Source organism: Crotalus tigris, unplaced genomic scaffold (genome assembly GCF_016545835.1).
Source record: "Crotalus tigris isolate CLP2741 ecotype Arizona unplaced genomic scaffold, ASM1654583v1 scf7180000024437.13266115, whole genome shotgun sequence".
NCBI lineage: Eukaryota > Metazoa > Chordata > Lepidosauria > Squamata > Viperidae > Crotalus > Crotalus tigris.
In genome coordinates, this window is record NW_024100606.1 from 7580073 (window position 1) to 7602531 (window position 22459).

Sequence of the window (22459 nt, forward strand, 5' to 3'; positions counted from 1 at the left end):
CCATTTTTCCCTCTGCCATTCACTTAGTGACTGTTCAAAATTACAACTATACCTACAACTTCTGAAGGCCAGATGTTCCACTGATTAATTGTTCTCACTGATAAGAAGATTATCCTTAGTTCTAGGTTAGTTCTTTGGATGTGATGGACAACAAATATGTGATTTTTAGAGGAAGCACAAGAGTGCTAGTTATAATGAGACCTAGTTCCAATATACAAATTCATCTCCAGCAGAGCTGGGGACTTTGTTGATGACCAAGTTGCACTTTATATTGAAAGTGGGGGGAGGAGCTGGATTGGGCCTAGGATGGGGCACATAGGCAGAGTTACTCATACACAGATACTTCTTTTTTCTTACTTTGTTGAGAGTAGAGTATTTTTGCATTAAGAAACTATTGTCTGTTTTAAGATTTTAGAGTTTTATAATCATAGAGAGAAAGAGTCCCACTCATGTCCCACTTCAGAATAACAGGAAATCACATCTCTGAATTTGAGCAATCATGTCTCATTGAGCTGTGCCAGCAGAGAGATATAAGAAGTCACAAAAAGGTGGTTAAAGTTTTGCAGTTTGCTTACCTTTGAACCAGGAGGTTTGGACGCATATGTGATACCTAGTATTTCACAATATACCAAAGTATTGCAACCTCAGCTTCCATTCTTGATCAATCCTCTTTGATTTCCTACACTGAGTTTCCTTAGAAAGCCAAATCCTCAGTACTATCACTCAGTGCTGTAATAGTTTATTCAGCCAATGGGAAAACCTTAGTTAGCGCTCCTGGGATGCTGGAGAAGTGATGGAAGTTGATCTACAGTAGTCAAGACAGCTGGGAAAATCTGGTAACTCAAATACACATCTGAGTATCCAAGTTGGAAAAAAATAAATCTGACAGTGGTAAGTCAGTAATATAACTTCTATTTGTTTTCAACATCCAGCCTAACTTCAACTGTGCACTTTACTGGTGAGAGAATGTTTGTTCTTGTCAGAGAAAGAAGTTAAGACATCTTTAGTTTAGTTTTCTGTTGTCTTTCCCCAATCAAACAAATGACTAAATTGAATAAGTGTTCAAATTTTTAGTGGAAAACTCTGCTGACCTGGAGGTGAAAGGCAGTCATAACTTCTTCTCCTCTAAGTTCACTGGAAATGTTCACTCTAGCAGAGTCCTGTCCAGCTAGAATTACTTTTTGGTTCAAGAAGGAATAGAAATACAGTAGTAAACACAGAATTTCCACATTGCTGCCATGGTAACCCATGACTGGTTCCTTACTAATGATCTTTCCAAGACTCTAGAAGAGGAAGAAAGATGGCCAAAGCCCACACAGTTTCTGTTTCTGCCTACCACTCCAATGAATATAATGATCTTAAAACCATTGAGCAGACTTCTACCTTGCTTTCAACCCAGAGGCTGGCCCTCTCACCAAACATCCTAGAACTTTTAACTCTGCCTTGTGGTTTAGAGGAACTGGAAAATGACTACCGGTAAAATGCTGAACCAGCTGCAGGGAGCATTTTGGGAGGATTCATAATCAAGTATAAGAGTAAAAGGGAGGGAGAACATCTGGTGGAGGTATGAGGTATGGGTTAGATACTCAAGACTTCTTCAGGTGGGGTGTATATAGATACACTTCATTTCAAATTACTTTATCTTTTTTTTAATTAAAATTTCTGTCACTCCATCCTCCTGGTGTGGGATATGCCTACAATGGCTTAAAACAATTATCATATAATGACAGTATAAAAGCCCAAAACATGAAACCAATAAAACAGGAGTGTTAGAGGAAACAGCAAAGCTAAAGCAGAATAAAGTTAAAAAGCCCAATCTCAAACTTGGTAAAAATCTTCATTAGCTATCTAGAAATAATTAATTGAAACTGCTCAGAAATAATACAGCTCTTATGTATTCAAATTATCTGGGTAAGAACCTTATGAGATAGCTTAGGGTATGTGATAGTGACAGTTCATTTAGAAAGAATGCATCTACAAATTACATGTATGTGATAGAGTCATCAGAACATGATCTCATTAATAATTTTCATATCATCACCCTCCTGAAGGACAATAGTCATTTTTAAACAGAGCCAACTCACATGCCTTTGGTTATCATGAATAAACCATACAATATATGTACTATATATACAGAGATATTTAATATTTTACTTAAAGTATACAGTTACTGTATGCTATTATGTCATAGTCCACATTTAAACAATTATATACTTTGTATAGTTAGGCCCTGTGTAACAATTTATGAAGTAAAACAAATTTCTGCTATTAAATAATGGAGATGAACATTACTGTTATGCAACTAACTCAAATGCAGATAGAATTGGGTTTGGAAAAGGCAGCCCAGTTGCATTAGATTCCACAAAATGAATGAAACTTGGAAGTACATGTCTTACATTTTTATGGGGGAGGATGGAAGGACTATATTTCTTTGCAATCATCTGGTCATTTGTATTCTCTCTGAGAGCCATTGAGGCCACTTGGGAGTTTATCTGTGCCCTCAGGGTGATCTGAATCAGAGTGCAAATGGGAGTGGAATCTTCTTGGAACTACTGAAAGGACTGTGTTGTAGACAGGAGATTGGTGGTGTTGTATTCCTCCCCCTCTGTTGAGGGAGGACTGTTCAGTTCTAACATAGATGGCCTCTTTTACCCCTCTTTCAAACCAATGTGGACCGCTATCTTCAAAAGAGTGACCTTTTCCTTTCAAATGCATATGAACTGCTGAATCTTGTCCTGAAGGATTTGTTCTCTTATGTTATGCCATGGATTTGTAAAATGGTTGTTTTTTCAATGTACAGATCTGCACATGTCTCACTGCACTGTATTGCATATATCACATTGCTCAGTTTGTGTCTAGGTGTTGTATTCTTGGGGTGGTCAAGCTTCTTCCTTGTGTATTCTTGGTTTTAAAATATGCATGTATGTATTGTTGATTGAAAATCCTCCTGGTCTTTTCAGATAGTCCTGCAACATATGAAATGACAACATTGCTTCATTTTTCTTCTCTTCTTTATCTGTTATGGAGGAGCTCCGGCTGGGTCTCTTTCTGGATTTGATAAAGGCCCAGCTGGGAAAGCCACAAGTTTGGATATGTTTTAGTTATTTTTCTTTTCCCTCTTTATTGATAAGCAAACTTTCAACCCAGTGGTGTAGGGTTCTGATCACTCCCATTTTATGCTCCAGTGAGTGGTGAGAATCAAAATATAAATACTGATCTGTGAGTGTGTAGGGAGGAGTGTTTTTGTAAATTTCAGTGTTTAGGCTTCTGTCTTCCTTAATGTGCACTGCACAGTCCAGGAAAGCCAGAGTGTTTTCCTTAACATCTTCCCATGTGAACTTAATGTATCTGTCCACAGAGTTGATGTGTTTGGTGAAGGCTTCCACTTCCTATGTTTTAATCTTGACCCAGGAATCGTCCTCATATCTATACCAGTGTGTGGGTGGAATTCCTGGGAAGGAGCTTAGGGCTTCTCTTCAATGTAGAAATTGGCCACAATGGGGGACACAGGCATCGTTTTGTCTGTAGAAATCTTCACTATATTTAAAATAGGTAGTGGTCAAGCAGAGGTCCAATATGGCACATATGTGGTCTGGGCTGAGGTTAGTTTTATTGCCTAGTGTCTTTCTTGTAGCAGTCATTTCTTCACTACCATGACTACTTCAGTTGTTGGGTTGCAGGTAAAAAGTGAAGTCACATCATAAGAAACCATACTCTCATCTGGATCTAGTTTTAGTTTCAAACCTTGCTGACAAAGTCCTGTCAATCGTTGACGCGATGAGTGCTATTGCTGACCAAAGTAGTCAAAAAGGTGGTTAGGTTCACAATGTTGTAGGTGACGGAGTTGATGTTGCTGACAATTCTCTGAATGGAGTTCTGTCTTTATGAATTTTGGGGAATTCATATATGTATGGAGTCGCTTACCCAGGGTAAAGGCAATAGTATTGTGGCTTCTCAATGGCATTGTCCTTCAGTAGTTGTTGCAAGAAATTGATGGTTTTCTTATAACTGCTGGTAGTATCTCTCTTCAAAATCTCATACGTAGCAGTGTCCTTCAGAAAACTGTTCACCTTGGCATTGTAGTCATCTGTGTTCAGAATAACTGTGCATCTTCCTTTATCAGCTGGCAAGATAGTGATGTTTGGATCTCTTCCTAGGGATGTCACTGCTCTTCTTTCTTGAATTATGAGGTTGGAGAGGGTATTTTGGCATTGGTGAGGGCTGCAGATACCTTCATCCTTAATTGCTCTGCCTCTGGTTCTGCCAGTCTATTGTTCCTTACAGCTGACTCCATGGCTCTGATGAGATCTACAACTGGTAGCTGTTTTGGTGTTATTGCAAAACTCAGTCCTTTGGATAAAACATTCTTTTCTGTTTGAAGAAGCTCTCTGTCAGACAGATGTCTCACCATGAGTGATACTTTCATCTCTACCACCATCCAGTCAGAACTGATGAATTTTCTTGAATGAGAAGTGAAACATCTTAAAGAAAAAACAAAGAAAGTTCAGTTAGCTTTGAGACAAGCATGATCTGGATGATTACAATCTCCATAGACACTTTTATATTGTTTTGTTTTTAATTGTTATTATTTGAAAATAGTTTACTTCCAAGGGAGAAAGATTATTCTCTTAAAGATGACCAGGAGGGAAGGGTATCATTAAAAATCACATCCTGGGATATGTAAGCTCCCTGAATTGAAATTTTTGCATTTCTCAATTAAAAGATCAAGTAATAAGGAGTGGGATACAGGAAAGGCTTTTCAAATTAAAAAGAATAGGGTTAGTTGGAAAAAATACTTTGATTTTGCTTGAAACAGCTTTTTACTTTCCCACACTTCTATTTTACATGAGCCTTAGAATTAAAGATAAATTTGGCCCCCTAGAATGTTCTTGGGGAAAAAATAAACAAAAATGTTTTGTCTGGAATTGTGCTCCTAAACCAGAAAGAGAACAAAGTCAAGTAAAGGTAATAGACAATACTCTGTACTGGGGATATTATAGGGAGAGGCAGGTAATATTCTGGTAAATCAGTGCTTTGTAACAGTTTTTGTCCCATATAAGCATATTGTGAAGCCCCCTCCCCCACTTACAAAAGATTGAGGGCTCCTGATCTGTGGAATAAACTATCACAATGTCATGACCAATGTGGATTACATTAAAATAGATTTAGATCAGATCCCTGCTAGTCTTGGTGACTTAGAAACTCCTAAAATCAAAGCAAACATATTGAACATCCCCTTGCCCTATGAGATATTCCTAATTTCCTAGATCAGATGTCACTAAAATAATATGAAGTTTGTTACTTCGCTGCAATCTTGACTAAAAGATGCTAGAAAATCTACACATTATTGAATATCCATTGCTAGAAAGAAGGATGGAGTTCTTATATTCATGTCCTGCTGGGAGCTGCCCAAAGGACTTTGCTTGGTTTCTGTGCGAAGAGAATGCTTAACTACATTATCTGTATCCAGCAAGGCTTCTGTGAGCAACTAAACAAATTGTGGCGTTGGGTCATTAGCTTTGCCCACCAATGCTAAAAATGTAGATGGAAATACACTACAGTTAACTTGTCCAGTTGTGTATTATGCCCAGTTGAGGATGGTACCAGCTTGCCTTTCTTGCAATCTCTACAGTTAACAGTTAATTCAAGGAACAAGTATCTAAAAACTTTGTTTAGTAGCATTTACAAGAAGGAAGATAATGGCTGCAATATGAGAATTTCAGTTAATACTTTATTTCTGAATGAGATACCAATGTACAGTATATGCAATTTAGGGTGGCTAAATCTTTCACCTCTTCCTGCTTTTTTATGTACAGGACTGGAAACTTGCCTCTTTATGAATGAGGGGCTGTCTGCTTCTATTTACTGTTCCAATAGATATAATTCCCAATAGTATGAGAAATAACTTTCACATATGGTTGCTGGTTGGCTTATTTATTCATTGGCAATACAACATTCATAGGCCACCCAGTCCATATGGACTCTTAAAACTCAGTTGCATCTCTGGGGTCACATTCAGAACCAGGAAAGCTCTTTATCCTCCCTGCTCTTCAGATGAATATTTTCAGGTTCCCATTGAAAGAGTTTTAAACATGGCACAAATTCACACATGGAATCTCTTGTATAACACAAACCAGGAGCGATTATGGCAAGGAATTGTTTAACACATAAGATGTTTTAAGAATGGCATTATCGTGTGTCTTATTATAGTTCTGTATTAAGAGTTCCCTCTCTGAATGAGCTAAGTTTAGCTTGGGTGACGTATATGTTGACTCAGTCTGATTTGACAGTCAGAAGACTAAGCAGTCACAGTGTGCATCTGTTTGTCAAAACTGCCAAAGCCGGTGAATCTTTGGATAGTTTCCATCTCCAAGATATCTAGACATTACAAGCTGTCCCCACAAAACCACACTAAGCAAAATAACAGGTTTTTCAAATAAATTGACAATGGGCATTAAGGAAGGAAACAAAATCTTTCCTTACTTCTGAAGAATGTTTTATGCCACTGTAGGCTGAAAATGTCAGTATGCTGAATCATGTATACGCAGTTAGCTTATAGTGCAGACTCTTTAGAGAACCACTTGAAGGCACAAGATTACTCAATCCAGTCTCAGGCTACATATGGGCCACAAAAGTCTCTATCAACTTGAAAAAAGTCTAATGTAACTGAAAGTGGAAGCTACTCAGTACATAAGAAGCAATTATAAACTGCGTTCAATCAATCTGAACTAAATTCAATTTTAGGTATTATCCCAGCTTTCCCCACATTTTTTAGTGTGGTTCTATGGCTACAAAATGAGGCATATTTTGATCTAAAAGCCTGCTATGCTAGGGCTACCAAAAGTCATAAATGTATAATATGCAGAAATTACTTATTTTTATGGCTGAGCCATAAACCTCTGCATGGAAAGAGACAGGAATTATAAATCAAGACTAATTAATCATTCAGCTAACCAGGAATCAGGATTCAGAACAAGACCAACCATGTAAAACACAAAAGAGCCCCCAACTCACAAATAGTTGAAAAGGAAAGTTTTTACCCTCATTTTTACCTAGCCACAGTAGGTGGAGCCTCTCCAGATTTAAGTTTCTTCCTTTAAAACCTGCAGTTCTGTGGGTCACCTCATGGGACTGCAATCAACTATTTCACTCAAGCTGTTTCACAGAATGTTAAGAATTTTAATTACAGTACTGTATATGATATGGCTCTCATAGGATAGACAGAAAGAAAGAAAACTGGTCATGATTATATTGTATTTTAAGACCGGTATGTATGATACACATGTTATCTTACACGATGCTTAGATAAATATTTAGTCTTCTTTGATATGGGCTTATGTCTAAGTAGAACTCCAAAATATGCTAGAACTAGAATATTTATTATTTATTGGCTTGTTCGTATGACCAGCTTTTGCAAAAACCAAGCAATGAATAGATATGACATCAACACAGAAAGTAGTGGAGTGCTGAAGATGACACACTGACATAGCTAAAAGGACTGGTTAGCTATGTACATAGAATCTATGTTTACAAATCCCACTGAACCATGAATTAGTCAACCACATTTTGGCCTAATATGTTGGGCAATCCTGACTTCTAGGTTTAGCTTCATTCATTCACTGGGAACCCAGAAAACTGAAATAAGTAGACCATAATAGTTACAACTAGAAAACCATGTTGTGTGGTCATGGCCAGAAAGAAGAAGTCTAAGGTGGAAGTGGATGGGGTTCAGAGAACATTAGGATAGGTTAGAGATGCATGAAAGATGGAATTCTAGTTTATAAGAGGAAAGAGTTTCTCTTGAGGTGAATGGGTATTGTGAAATAGGTATGTTGAAATATGAGTATGTGAATCTTACACATTTGGGGAAGAGCTATGGGCTGATCTTGAATGAAAGGAACTAAATCTAAGTTTTCGAGTTTATCCTGCGCCACTGTTTTTTGTTGCTGTTCTTTGTTCACTGTTCTTTGCTGAATTATTTGTTACATCATTTCTCTCAGTTTGTTTGATATGGGTTGGTGTTGGAACAGAGCATTATGTAAATTACTGGTCAGACAGTTAGACATGCATAGGTTAGATGGGCAAATTGTACTGGATGCAGTTATCTAGATTTCAAGTGCAGATTTTCCATTTCATCTGCTGTTTCAAGAAATGCCTTGAATTAAATCTGGAATTTCCTCTATATCATAGGTCCCCAACCCCCAGAAACCAGGCTGTGCAAAGAAGGGATGCAGGCAGCACACAAAACCACGCCCCCTCTAGTCCACGGAAAAACCTCTCCCCACAGTTCCTCTGCTCTATATAATGCCCATCAGGTGGCAGCACATAGCCAACCTGGACTAATTTCAAAAAGATAAAGTGGATTAGACCTGGTTAACATTTGGCCAAAATGCTTAGGAAATCTGAGGCTAGATTGGGAAACTGAAAAAAAAAATAGGAAGAAAATGAAATGGAAGCCACTTCATATTGCTATCAAGAACAAGATTTCTGATTGTGTTAAACAGGACTATCCCTTTTCCTAGTATCTGACTATACCATCTCCCAAATGAGAGAATTATAACATTCTATTGCAGAATAATAAAAACAAGATCAAGATGAATCAGGCAAAAGCACTGTATTGAAAATAAAGGAACTATAAAAAGGCTTGCTTGAAAATATATAGGAATTAATTCTATTCCAGTTATGTAGATATATAACTGAAACAGAAATGGGTCATTTTGAAAAATGAAATGCTAACTATTAGGCAAAAAATCTCTGCTATTTAAAGTAACTACTTTTTTTAAAAAAAAATCTGCAGGCCGTGCATTTCAGAGGACCTAAAAATAGGTTTTGTCATCTCTGATCATGCCACTCAAACTGAGATAAGTGAAGTAGGAGATCTGAAACAGTTTACAACAATGACAAGAAATTTACTAGAGGTAACTATAATTACCAGCTTTCAGATACTCTCTTTTTATATTTATTGTGCTTTTTACCTTGCCTTGCTTTATTATAAGCTCCCAGAGTCAGTTTGAAGTTAGAGAAGACACAAATTGCATTGAATTGAATTGTTGCACTCCATGTGATTAACTGCCCTTGTTTATATGAGGGCTAGTTTGCATATAAAATCTGTATAGAATTCATATGTCTATAGTGTCATCATTATACTTCAAGATCTTTGATTCACTGATATTTACATTTCTTATTATTTCTTCTTTATTTTCAACTACCACAAAACATTGAGGCAGAAAGTGAAATCAAAGTAAAAAAAAAAACCCATCATGGTCAGTATCAACTTTTTGTAATCAGAACAGTTCCAAAAGAAATTATGAATTCATATAACAATTCTCTTTTTTGCATTTTTAGTTTACATACTCACTCTGTGATGACTTTGCAATGTATAAAAATATTCTGAAAATGCAGTATGAAGAAAAAATACAGGAATATGCATCCAAACTCTGGCTAGAAATAAGTGACCGACTGGAAGACATTGAGAAACTTTATAAGCAGGTGGAAGTTAACCTCCTTCATCTTCATTTTGCACCAGTGCACGATTGTCTATGTGCTGTTTATAAATAGCTGATAAAAGAATAAGTAGGTAATTAGGAAAAACCAATCAAATTAATATAAAAGTGAGTGCAAGTATTTAAGTTCTTCAGAACTTTTCTTCAAGTTGGAGGAAGAAGATTATTGGATGGCTATTTAAAGCAGGAGATTTAGTCTTGTAAATCAGTCCTAAAATTCGGGCAGCTTGTCTCACTATGGACTATACAGGTAGTCCTCAACTTACAATCTTTTGTTTAAATGACTGTTTGAAATTACAACAGCACTGAAAAAAGATGGCTTATGAGCGTTTTTCACACAACCATTGCATCATCCCCATGGTCACATGATCAGAATTGGGATGCTTGACAACTGGTTGATATTTATAACGGTTGCATTGTCCTGAGGTCAGGTGATCACCTTATGGGAACTTTTGTCCAACAAAATCAATGGGGAAGCCAGATTCCCTAACAACAGTGTTACTACCTTAGCAATTGCAGTGATTCACTTAATAATTGTGGCAAGAAAAGTTGTAAAATGGGGCAAAACTCATTTAACTATCTCACTTAGCAATAGAAATTTTGGGCTCAGTTGTGATCGTAAGTTGAGGGCTACTGTAAATTATTTCTTCTTCAGTTGTTCTTTCATGCCCAAACTTGACCACTAACTTGCTACCCAGCAGAGAAGACAGATTAGCCCCTATTTTTTCCCCTGTTCCCCTCATACTGTATGTGGAAAAAGAATGTTAATGTTTCATGATTTTCCTTCCTTGATTATTTTGTACAGGATCTCATAATTCAGGCTTTCCAAGACTGGCAACCAGCAGTTGTGTTGCAATTATAAGTCTCAAAAATCAGATCCAGTAAATTCAGTAATGTCTTCCCTAATCAGGAGACATCCAGATATGCTAGATTAAAATTATTTGGTGTGCACTCTTAAGGTTTTGCTAAGAACCCTGAAGCAGACAGCTCCAGACAAACTGATTTGCGGCTCACACTGCAGAGTAGCTCCGAATTTTAATATTTTTTAAAAAATTAAAAAAATTTAAAAAATAATTTAAAAGAGAAATTTGATAAGAACTTTTGTCTACAATGGAAATTATTTGTTTGAATAGTAACCTACTTTTTCAGTTTGTTATTTTTATTAATTCAATAATTCATACAAATATGAATCTTTTCTTTTTTACAGAAAGAAATCAAAACACGATATAGCTACCAACAACAATTAAGTGATGCACTGGCTATTCTTAGAATGAACTATTCAGTGAGTTGCTACTGTGTTTACTTGAGGCATCTAATACAATATATGTTTTTTGCTCTGATTTTTTATTAGAGTAGTTGAAAGATTTTCTGAACAGTATGTTATGTTTCTCATTGTTACCTGGTTTTGCCACCTTTTTCCTTCTTTGTCTTTATTGTACTATTCTTTTATTGCTATTTTTTCTGTGTCTGTGAATTGGCCAGAGTCATTTGGAGTCAGGCCATGTAAAATTTAAACAAAAAAAAAAGTAGAGAGATATAGCTTACTTCTGTTTACCAGATTAAATTTGGAATTTGAAGCAATTTTTTTCAATGTTTTAACTTTCTGACTAAGAACCTGAATTGATGAAATAAACACAAGTAAAATATTCTAAAAGTCTAATGGGCCAATGTGGATACATGTGTAGTTCTCTTGTGTATATGCTGTGATTCTGACCAATCATTATGTAAAACAATTTTTACATAAGAGTAACAGGATCACTGGAATACATTGGCTTCCTTAGTCCCATCTATTGAAATACGCTCAAAGAGATTAGATATGCATGGTAATGACGGAAACTCTGAATGTTTTAAAGAGGATTGTATTAGTTTATGGAAGCTAATTCTGTCAGTGGCTACAAATACTGGTAGCTGTTCATTACATTCTGAATTGTAAGCTGTAACCTTTCCACACTGACTGCTAAAAGTGAAAGGTGCTATCATACTCTAATTTATATTTGACAGTTTCACTGACTCATCCAGCAGGCCACTGTGACCTTCAGTGCTTGACTACATAGATTTAAGGCCCAGTCCTATCCACCCCAAATTTAGCTGTTAAATTGATGATGATTTGGAGTTTAACTGTTGTAAGTTGGGAGTACAGCCACTGCATTTTCCCCCTTTATGTTAGTTATGTGTGCCTCTAGGATGGCACTCATTATATTCTGTTCTATGAGCTGCATTGGCAGTTGATTTACTTCCAGGTGCAATTCAAGATGCTTGTTTTGACTTTTGAAGCCCTACATAACATAGAGTCAGGCTATATGAGGAAATGCCATCTGCCTATCCCATCACAGCCAGCAGGAGGGGTGTGTTGCACGTCCTGTTAGCTAAAGAGTTCTATCTGATGGGACCCAGACAGTGTGCTTTTTTCTGCTGTGGCTTCTGCCCTCTAGAACATCATGCTCCCTCAGGAGAGGGAGTTAGCACCATTTATGTTAGTTTTTTGGAAGGCCCTGAAAATGTGGTTTTTCCAGCAACCATGGGTTCCATGGGGAAGTCCACACGATGGTCGTATTGGGCTTAGATGGATGTTCTCCTCCTGAATTATTGCTTTTATTTATGTTTTATAGAGTTTTTTTAACTGTTGAGATGTTCTTTTACATGGCCCAGAGTCATGTTCAGTGAGATGGGCACTAGATAAATTTATTAAATTTTTTTTTTCCTGTTCTGCAGTGATTGCTACTGTTTCCTAATCTGAACCACCCCACTCCTCCAGGAAAATAATTTCTTCATGATATTTTACCTTGTGGGTTAAAGTTTGGGAAGTTGGTGGGACATAAACTGCTGTATCATAAAATATCAGACCTGTCCCCATCTTCTTTGGCCACCTCATAATTAAAATAAACACAAAAACTCTTATTCTTTTTCTTTAGATCAGACCAAAAACAATGGTAAAACACATTCATAGCCCACATGCCTCCTGAAGCTGCTTCTGTTGTTGTATTCTCTAACTGGACAACTAACTACAATGGGATCTCTCATTATTCCTCCTTTTGTTTTGACAGAAATATGTACAAGTTGATGAACAATGTAAAGTAGATTTGTCAGCTGCAAAAATAGATAAGTTAAGGAGAATCATCGATGAGCAAGCAGATAAAATTGAATATTTAACAGCGCTGTTAGAGGAAGAGAAAGATATGAGAGAGGAAAAGGTATGTTGTTTTTCACAGCCATTAAAGTCATTAGGCCAGCTGTAAGATCTGCTTCACTGAAGCTTGTGGTCCAGCAGGTCTGATGCAATCCATCAAAAATAAATCTACTTCAAAATAAAATCTTTTTTTCCAATTTCATTGAAGGAGTTTACACTGTCTGTCTCTCTCCCACACTAGGTCATTAAATTGAGCTCACCTTGGCTTAGCCTGGATCTTTTGTGTATCTTCAAATAACCATTAACTTAGCTATTTTGGAGGCACAGAATGAAATAAGGTCATGTGTGTATTTTTTAAATAAATAACTGGGAGCACAAAGTAAATAGAGGTGACACCAAACTGCATGAAATAGCAAAAACCTTAAAAGACAGAGATAACATTAAAATAATCCTGAAAGTTAAAAAATTGAGTAGATAATAACAGATGAAATAGAAATCAATGTAAACTTTGTCATTTAAAAAAAGAAATCAATAAGACACTAGCCTTGATCTTAACTAAAAGGCCAAGAAGATTGTTCCCAAATTAATTTATACTCCAAGAGAAATTCCTGTTCAAATTCAAACATCTGGAAGATATTTTCAGAAAATAAAATCTTAGTTTAGAAATTTTGTATGGAAAGTTCTTTGATTCGGAGAATACCTTTTATAGAAAATACAATCACTGATTAATGAGGGAAGATTCTGTTTTCTGAAACAGAAAATTTGTCTTCAGACTTATCTATTGTCAAGTACTAAATGCTGGAAGCCAATAACTCATGTTAATTTTCAGACATGGACAACTTTGGAATACACATAGATAGCACTTTTGGTTTAATAGACAGTATTGGGATCTAAATACAGTAGAACTCTAGCACAGTAACTCTGGAAACAATTATGTCAATTAGAAAGCTATGAAATGTAATATCTTTTTAAAAAGTGTTTCTTTTTCCCATGCCATATTGACATTATGGGAAAATCCAATATTAAAAATTGGAAAAAAGATGGCAATATGGAAAAATTTGATGAAACCTCGGATAGTGACCTTGGATCAATTGATAGATGATGATAATACTCTGTGTTAAGAGACAATTATTTACCACATGTAACCCAATGGCAATATTTACAGCTAGAAATCTATATTAACAACTTCGTTTACACGTCTGACATCCAAGATAAAAAACTGCTAGTTAAATCTTTTAAAAATAAAAAACCTACTAGAGGTAATTCTTGAGTTACAACAGTTCATTTGATGATTGTTCAAAGTTACAACCACACTGAAAAAAGTGACTTATGACTGTTTTTCACACTTATGACCGTTATGGATCCCCAGGGTCACCTGATCAAAATTCAGACACTTGGCAACTGACTCATATGACAATTGCAGTGTCTCAGGGTCATGTGATCACTTTTTACAATCTTCTGACAAGCAAAGTCAATGGGAAATTCAGATTCTCTTAACAACCATGTTACTAACTTAAGAACTGCAGTGCTTCACTTAACAGTTATGACAAGAAACATTGTAAAATGGAAAAAAACTTCATTTTAAAAAATGTTTCATTTAGCAACAGAAATTTTGGGCTCAGTTGTGGGCATACATCAAGGACTAACTCTATTGGTTTCAATGAGTCAATTTGATATGCAGATAGTAAGAGGTAACAGGAGTAAAGAATTAGAAGTTCCTCAGATTAGACATTACCTTCTATGCCTAGCGTGCCAATGGATCTTAGCCTACAAAAATAGTATTGAGAATTGTAACTCTAAATTGTAACTTTTAACAGTTTATACAAAATCTAATAAAGCAAGTTTGAAACTAATTACAAGCATATAAAATATCAACGACCGCTTTAAAATAAGTAAACCATGGTCAGTGGCCAAAGCCATTGTGAAAGCTCCCCACCATTGCCAGACTCCAAAACTTGGCCAAAGAATATTGATTAAGGAATTGGATATAGTGGCTTGAATGACCCTTTCTAACAATACTCAACTTATGATCACAGTGAGCCCAAAATTTTGATGATAATGACATGGTCGTTAAGCAAATCATGTGGTTGTTAATTATTGTAAACCTGAATACAGCTTGTCCAATGGGCATTTTTTTGTCAGAAAATGGCAACAAACATTGCAAAATGGGATTATATTATTGTAGGATACTGCAACCAGTTGCAAATGCGAATCAACTACTAAGCACCCAAAATGAAATCACATGACTGTAGGGGTGATGCAGCAGTTGTAACAGGCCATACGTTACTTTTTATTTAGTCTGTCATAACTTCAAATGCTCATTAAGCAACTACAGTGGGGCAAAAAAGTATTTAGTCAGCCACCAATTGTGCATGTTCTCCCACTTAAAAAGATGAGAGAGGCCTGTAATTGTCATCATAGGTAGACCTCAACTATGAGAGACAAAATGAGAAAACGAATCCAGACAATCACATTGTCTGATTTGGAAAGAATTTATTTGCAAATTATGGTGGAAAATAAGTATTTGGTCAATATCAAAAGTTCATCTCAATACTTGGTTATATATCCTTTATTGGCAATGACAGAGGTTAAACGTTTTCTGTAAGTCTTCACAAGGTTGGCACACACTGTTGCTGGTATGTTGGCCCATTCCTCCATGCAGATCTCCTCTAGAGCAGTGATGTTTTGGGGCTGTCGCTGGGCAACATGGACTTTCAACTCCCTCCAAAGGTTTTCTGTGGGGTTGAGATCTGGAAATCTAGGCCATTCCAGGACCTTGAAATGCTTCTTACGAAGCCACTCCTTCGTTGCCTGGGCGGTGTGTTTGGGATCATTGTCATACTGAAAGACCCAGCCACGTTTCATCTTCAATGCCCTTGCTGATGGAAGGAGGTTTGCACTCAAAATCTCACGATATATGGCCCCATTCATTCTTTCCTGTACTCAGATCAGTCGTCCTGGTCCCTTTGCAGAAAAACAGCATGATGTTGCCACCCCCATGCTTCACAGTAGGTATGGTGTTCTGCAACTCAGCATTCTCTCTCCTCCAAACACGATGAGTTGTGTTTCTACCAAACAGTTCTACTTTGGTTTCATCTGACCATAGGACATTCTCCCAATCCAATTCTGGATCATCCAAATGCTCTCTAGCAAACTTCAGACGAGCCCGGACATGTACTGGCTTAACACATCTAGCACTGCAGGATCTGAGTCCCTGGTGGCATAGTGTGTTACTGATGGTTGCCTTTGTTACGTTGGTCCCAGCTCTCTGCGGGTCATTCACTAGGTCCTCCCTGTGGTTCTGGGATTTTTGCTGACCGTTCTTGTGATCATGTTGACTCCACGGGGTGAGATCTTGCATGGAGCCCCAGATCGAGGGAGATTATCAGTGGTCTTGTATGTCTTCCCTTTTCTAATTATTGCTCCCACAGTTGATTTCTTCACACCAAGCTGCTTGCCTATTGTAGATTCAGTCTTCCCAGCCTGGTGCAAGTCTACAATTTTGTTTCTGGTGTCCTTCGACAGCTCTTTGGTCTTCACCATAGTGGAGTTTGGAGTGTGACTGTTTGAAGTTGTGGACAGGTGTCTTTTATACTGATAAGAAGTTCAAACAGGTGCCATTAATACAGGTAATGAGTGGAGGACAGAGGAGCCTCTTAAAGAAGAAGTTACAGGTCTGTGAGAGCCAGAAATCTTGTTTGTTCGTAGGTGACCAAATACTTATTTCCACCATAATTTGCAAATAAATTCTTTCCAAATCAAACAATGTGATTGTCTGGATTTGTTTTCTCATTTTGTCTCTCATAGTTGAGATCTACCTATGATGACAATTACAGGCCTCTCTCATCTTTTTAAGTGGGAGAACTTGCACAATTGGTGGCTGACTAAATACTTTTTTGCCCCACTGTAGCCACAAGTCAAGAACTATATAATTCTGTATGTTTGTGTGTTCGTATTAACAAATTATGTTTGCTTATTTAAATTAAATTAAATCAAGTTAAATGCTATATCCTTCTTGCTGTTCCTTGAATAATAAACCTGTACAATGGCCCCCTCTCGTGGTTTTAATCATGCTAACACACTCATATGCAGATTTTTCCTTAGAAAGGGGAAATGAAAATATTACAAAAGACCACAGAAGCCTGTTGTTTTTCCTAACAGGATTTTTGTGCAAAATCTATTTTGATTTTGCAGTCTAATTTACCATCATCCATTGTAATTTTTGTATATATTTTTCTGAAGCAGAAAACATTGGGATAAAATCAGCAGTGTGTCATGTATTGGTATATGAAAATTATAAGAGAGTGAAAGGTGTAAGAGTTTATATTCACTCTTTAGAGGCTGGAGGGCAACTTGGAGACTAGAGGCAGTGATGGGAAACAATTCCAGCACTTTTCTCTTCTAAAGTTGAATGACTTTTAACTTGCTATATTCAAAATGGCAGAAAACTGGCCTGAACTGGCCCAAATATTATCATCATATGCAAAGGTTTTAGGACCCAAATCTAGCTTTATCCATGTAGTGCATATATGCCATTCCTGATATTGTGATTTAGCAATATATAGGCAAATGTGAACAGGGTGAGACATCAGACAGAGCTCCCCTCTACATTCAGTTTCTACTTGTCTGAGAAAGACAAGCAGAATTTAACTTTTAGAGTCCCAATTTGTTAGTACTTTTGAATCAAAAAATCCTGATTTAAATAAAGTCTAGATTTAAAAGCCAACTTCAAAATACATTATGGAGTTTCACCAGAAAGTACAATATGCTTATTCTGGCCCACCTGCAACCCACAGAACTCACTTAGTTACTCACTCTCTTTCTCTTTCTTTCTTTCTTTCTTTCTTTCTTTCTTTCTTTCTTTCTTTCTTTCTCTCTCTCTCTCTCTCTCTCTCTTTCTTTCTCTCTCTCTCCCTCTCTCTGTCTCTTTCTCTCTCTCTCTCTCCCTTCCTCTCCCTCTCTCTGTCTCTGTCCATGTGTGTGTGTTTGTAAGTCAGAGAGAGAGATATATATATTATAGTCCCATCCAACTTAAAGATTAGTTTATAGGATTGTTCTGGCATAAGATATGGAAGTTATAGCCCTTAGGTTGGTGGTAAGAGGCCATAAATGTGCTGATTCTGCAAAGGAGCTTTGCAATCAAAAGTCATGTTCCTTGAGTATACTTCACACATGTGAGATTTGCACTACAATACACAGAAAACTTTGGAGGTAGCTTTCAATCATTTCATTCTTTGATAAAGTGACTAAACTAGTAGGCTAGCTAAATGCTGTGTGTTGTGTCCTGAGCCTGCAAATGCAGGCTCGGGAGATTGCAAGGTTGGGATGCTAGCAAAGCTTATATGAGAGGGGTTTTGATTTGCATGAATAGCGCACATAGGCATAAACAGATGCAAAAATGTAAAGAATTAGAAGAAGAAATTAAATTAAAAGAAAAAGCTCTTATTTTGAACCCATTGGACGATAGGTTAAAGGCTTCTATAAATATGCTTAAAGCGCAATTTAATATGTTAATGGAAGATCAGATAGCAAATAATTTGCGCTATGTGAAATATAATACATTTTGTAATGCAAATAAGCCTGGTAGGTGGGTGGCTTATCAATTACGAAAGAAACAGAAGGCAAGGATTATAGAGAAAGTAAATTATAAAGGCAAAGAGGTTTATCAACAGAACTTGATTAAAAAGAGTTTTTTAGATTTTTATGCAAAGTTATATGCTAGTGAAAACATACAAGTTTTAGATATAGATAAATACTTACAATCAATACATTTTCCTAGACTTTCAAATGAACAACGAAATGAGATAAATTGTTTAATTACTTCGGAGGAGATTATTTTTGCAATTAAGCAGTTAAAGGCGGGGAAGACACCAGGTACAGATGGATTAACGGCAATTTATTATAAAATGTTATTTGAAGAAATGATAGAGCCGTTAAAGGAACTTTTTAACAGTATTTTGTTGGGAGCTCCAGTACCTCCCTCTTGGAGAATGGCTTTTATATCATTGATTCCAAAGGAGGATCAAGATCTTACTCAGCCTAAGAATTACAGACCTATATCTCTTTTAAATATAGATTATAAGATTTTTGCAAAAATACTGGCAAATAGATTAATGCATGTTATGAAGCAATTAATTCATAGTGATCAATCTGGATTTATAACTGGAAGATATATGAAATATAATGTGAGACAAATTCTTAATTTAATTGAGTATCTGGAAAAGAATAATCAAATCTCGGCTGCTTTTATATTTTTTGATGCTGAGAAAGCTTTTGATCAATTAGATTGGCAATTTTTACTGACAGTTATAGATAAAATGAATTTTTGGGGATAAATTCTTATATGCTCTTAAAGCCATATATAAACAACAATCGGCACAAATTATAATTAATGGGGGTTAACAGAAGCTTTCAAAATTGAAAAGGGTACAAGACAAGGATGTCCATTATCTCCATTGTTATTTGTTTTAACAATGGAGATTTTATTAATTCAGATTCGTGAGTCAACTATAATAAAGGGAATAAAAATAAATAAGAATGATTATAGGTTGAGAGCTTTCGTTGATGATTTGGTTGTGGCACTATCTCAACCGATTCAATCGGTCAGTCATCTGGTTGAAATTATAACTCATTATGGAAAAGCTTCTGGTTTTAAGGTAAGAATAAAATATTATCAAAAAAATATGACTATGAAGGAAAAGGAAATGTTAACTAAACTTACTGGTTTTGAAAAGGTTAAATATTTTGGAGTATATATAACAGCTTATAATGGAAAATTGTATAAAAATAATTATGAGATATTATGGGCTAAAATACAAAAGGATTTAAATGATTGGAAAAAGTACAATTATCTTTGTTGGGGAGAATTTCAGCTGTAAAAATGAATGTTCTACCAAAGTTTCTTTTCTTGTTTCAAATGATACCCATTTTGAAAAAAGATGCTAATTTGGATCAATGGCAGAAGGGTATCAATAAATTTATATGGGCTGGGAAAAAACCAAGGGTCAAGTTTAAGATCTTACAAGACGCTCTAGAAAGAGGTGGACTTAAAGTGCCTAATTTGAAATTATATTATGATGCGGCTGTTCTAATGATGATTAGTGATTGGGTTAACTTAACAAATAAAAATATACTTTCTTTTGAGGGGTGGGATTTATTATATGGATGGCATGCATATCTAATTTATAATAAAAAAAAGTAGATCAGGCCTTTAAGTCGCATATTTTAAGAATTGCTTTACTCCGTGTCTGGAAGAAGTATTATTATGGGTTAAATTATAAAATACCAATTTGGGGGATTCCTGGACATGCGATAGAGGGGATATCTAGGGGTGTGAATTTTGATAGGATTTCTTATAAAGAATTACTTAGACTGTTAGGCATCGATTGGCAATTAAAATCTTTAATTGAGTTAAGGCAACAAAATATTGTACAGTCTTGGTTCCAGTATAATCAATTAGTGGCTAGGTGGAGTATAGATCAAAAGGTTGGTATTACCTTAATGGATGAGATTTTGGTAATACAGATTAAAGATCAAAATCGAGCACATATAAAGAGAATTTATAATGCTTTAATAGAATTGGATCCGGAAACGGATTTAGTTAAAGATTGTATGATAAAATGGGCTCAAAATATTCAGAAACCGATTCTGTTGGATACATGGGAGATAATTTGGGTTAGAAATGTAAAATTTACACAGGCCCAAAATTTAAGGGAAAATTTTTATAAAATGTTTTATAGGTGGCATTTGGACCCTAAAAAGCTGTCTTGTATGTATCCTAATCTACAGCCTAAATGTTGGAGATGTGGTGGTTTAGATGCAACTTATTTCCATATTTGGTGGACTTGTAGAAATATAAAAGCTTTTTGGATTATGATTTGGTGGAACATTCAAAAGATTTTTAAAAGAAAGATAAAGTTTACTCCTCAATTATTTTTGTTGGGTGTTATTGTAGATCTTGGTGTTAAAGAAATTAACCTGATGTTGAATTTAATAACAGTGGCAAGGTTATTGGTAGGTCAATATTGGAAGAAAGATTCCTTGCCTACTATAGAAGAATGGACACTTAAGGTTTCTAATCTAACAGAAATGGCAAAAATTTCTGCTTATTTAAAGGATCTTACACAAGAAAGGTATATTTCAGTATGGAGAAGATGGATAGATTATATTCAGAATAAATATGGGACTAAAAAGTTCCATTTATTTTATGAGTAAATTTTAGAATATTTTTATTAACAGTATATTATAGTGAAATTATTATTAGTTTTATTATTGTTTTTAGTATTAGTATAGTTTAATAACTTGGATATTGTTTAATAATATTATTATGTTTATTTTACTTGTCTATTTATGTAAAAGGGGAGTTAAAGTATACTATGAATTTGGTTATTTTATAGTTGGTTAATGTTATTTAGAGTTTGATTATTATATTTGTAATAACCCTGTATTCAGCTCTGGGAAGTGGGGGAGGGGCAGGAGGGTTAGGGGGGTTGGGGAGTAATTCTTTATAAAACTTTTTAATAAAAATTTAAAAAAAAAGATTAGTTTATAGGATTGTTCTGGCATAAGATATGGAAGTTATAGCCCTTAGGTTGGTGGTAAGAGGCCATAAATGTGCTGATTCTGCAAAGGAGCTTTGCAATCAAAAGTCATGTTCCTTGAGTATACTTCACACATGTGAGATTTGCACTACAATACACAGAAAAGTTTGGAGGTAGCTTTCAATCATTTCATTCTTTGATAAAGTGACTAAACTAGTAGGCTAGCTAAATGCTGTGTGTTGTGTCCTGAGCCTGCAAATGCAGGCTCGGGACATTGCAAGCTTCCCAGGCAATTGCAAAAGCTGCCCGGGATCAGACTGAGTGGCTCTGACCAAGCGCGCATGCGCAAGGCGCAAAAAGTGCCTGGTAATGTTGCTATCTTGTCTGGGGAATGGGGACGTATAAAAGGAGGCCTGCGTGCCTTTGCTTGTTGTTGGAGTGTGAAATAAGCACAATAAAGAGCTGTTCCAGAAACATGTGTAGTCTTCATTCACCATCGCTCCCAGGACTTAACACTGGCGACGAAGGTGGGATTCTTAACAAGGAAAGCTAGAAGGAAGCTTTAAGACTTACCCAAAAGAAGTCCTGGAAGGAAAAACAGCATTAAATTCAGCAGCTATCCTGCCAGTACAGCATCGCTGGAGAGTGAGTTTGGCTGAGAGACCCTTTCCCTGCAGAAGTGAGTGGTGCAGCACGAACCACAATGGTGAAAATTGGCCGCTTGTCAGAATTTGACCTCGCACACCCAGAACGATGGGAATCATACGTTGCAAGAGTAGAGAAGTATTTTAGGGTTACTCAAGTTCGTGAAGATGGGCTGAAGGCTGCCACGTTGTTGTGTGTATCGGCCAAGAGATTTTTGAAATTGCTGAAAACCTCATGGCTCCTGCTTCACTGGAAGGTGTAACATACACAGACTTAGAGAAACTTCTAAAAGAACATTTTCAGCCCAAGCTGTCTGTCATTGCGTGGAGGCACACGTTTGAACAAAGGGATCAGAGAGCAGGAGAATCTGCTAAGGACTTTACTTGAAGCGAGCAGCTAGACAGTGTGAATTTAAAGACTTAGAGGAAAAACTGCATGATCATTTTGTGTGTGGACTGAGAAATAGACACACAGCAAAAGATTTTTGCGAAAGAAGACATTTCATTCCAAGATGTTCTACAAGAAGATACAGCAGAGGAACCAGCAGGCGGAACAGTAAAAAACATGCAGCCCACCAGAAGTCCTCCAGAGACTGTTGCTGTCCACCAGAAGAATGTGCAAGAAGATTTGGAAGAGGTTCCTGA

General features: G+C 36.3%; 1 protein-coding gene across 1 annotated transcript in view; it reads left to right on the top strand.

Moving 5' to 3' along the window:
* Positions 1-1300: 1300 nt before the first annotated feature.
* Positions 1301-22459, top strand: part of CUNH10orf67 (chromosome unknown C10orf67 homolog) — a 72400-nt gene continuing 51241 nt past the window's right edge. The window contains exons 1-5 of the mRNA XM_039331579.1: positions 1301-1476; positions 8798-8918; positions 9346-9489; positions 10711-10785; positions 12548-12694. Coding sequence (XP_039187513.1) covers positions 1301-1476; positions 8798-8918; positions 9346-9489; positions 10711-10785; positions 12548-12694 — 663 coding nt within the window. The remainder of the gene's footprint in view (positions 1477-8797; positions 8919-9345; positions 9490-10710; positions 10786-12547; positions 12695-22459) is intronic.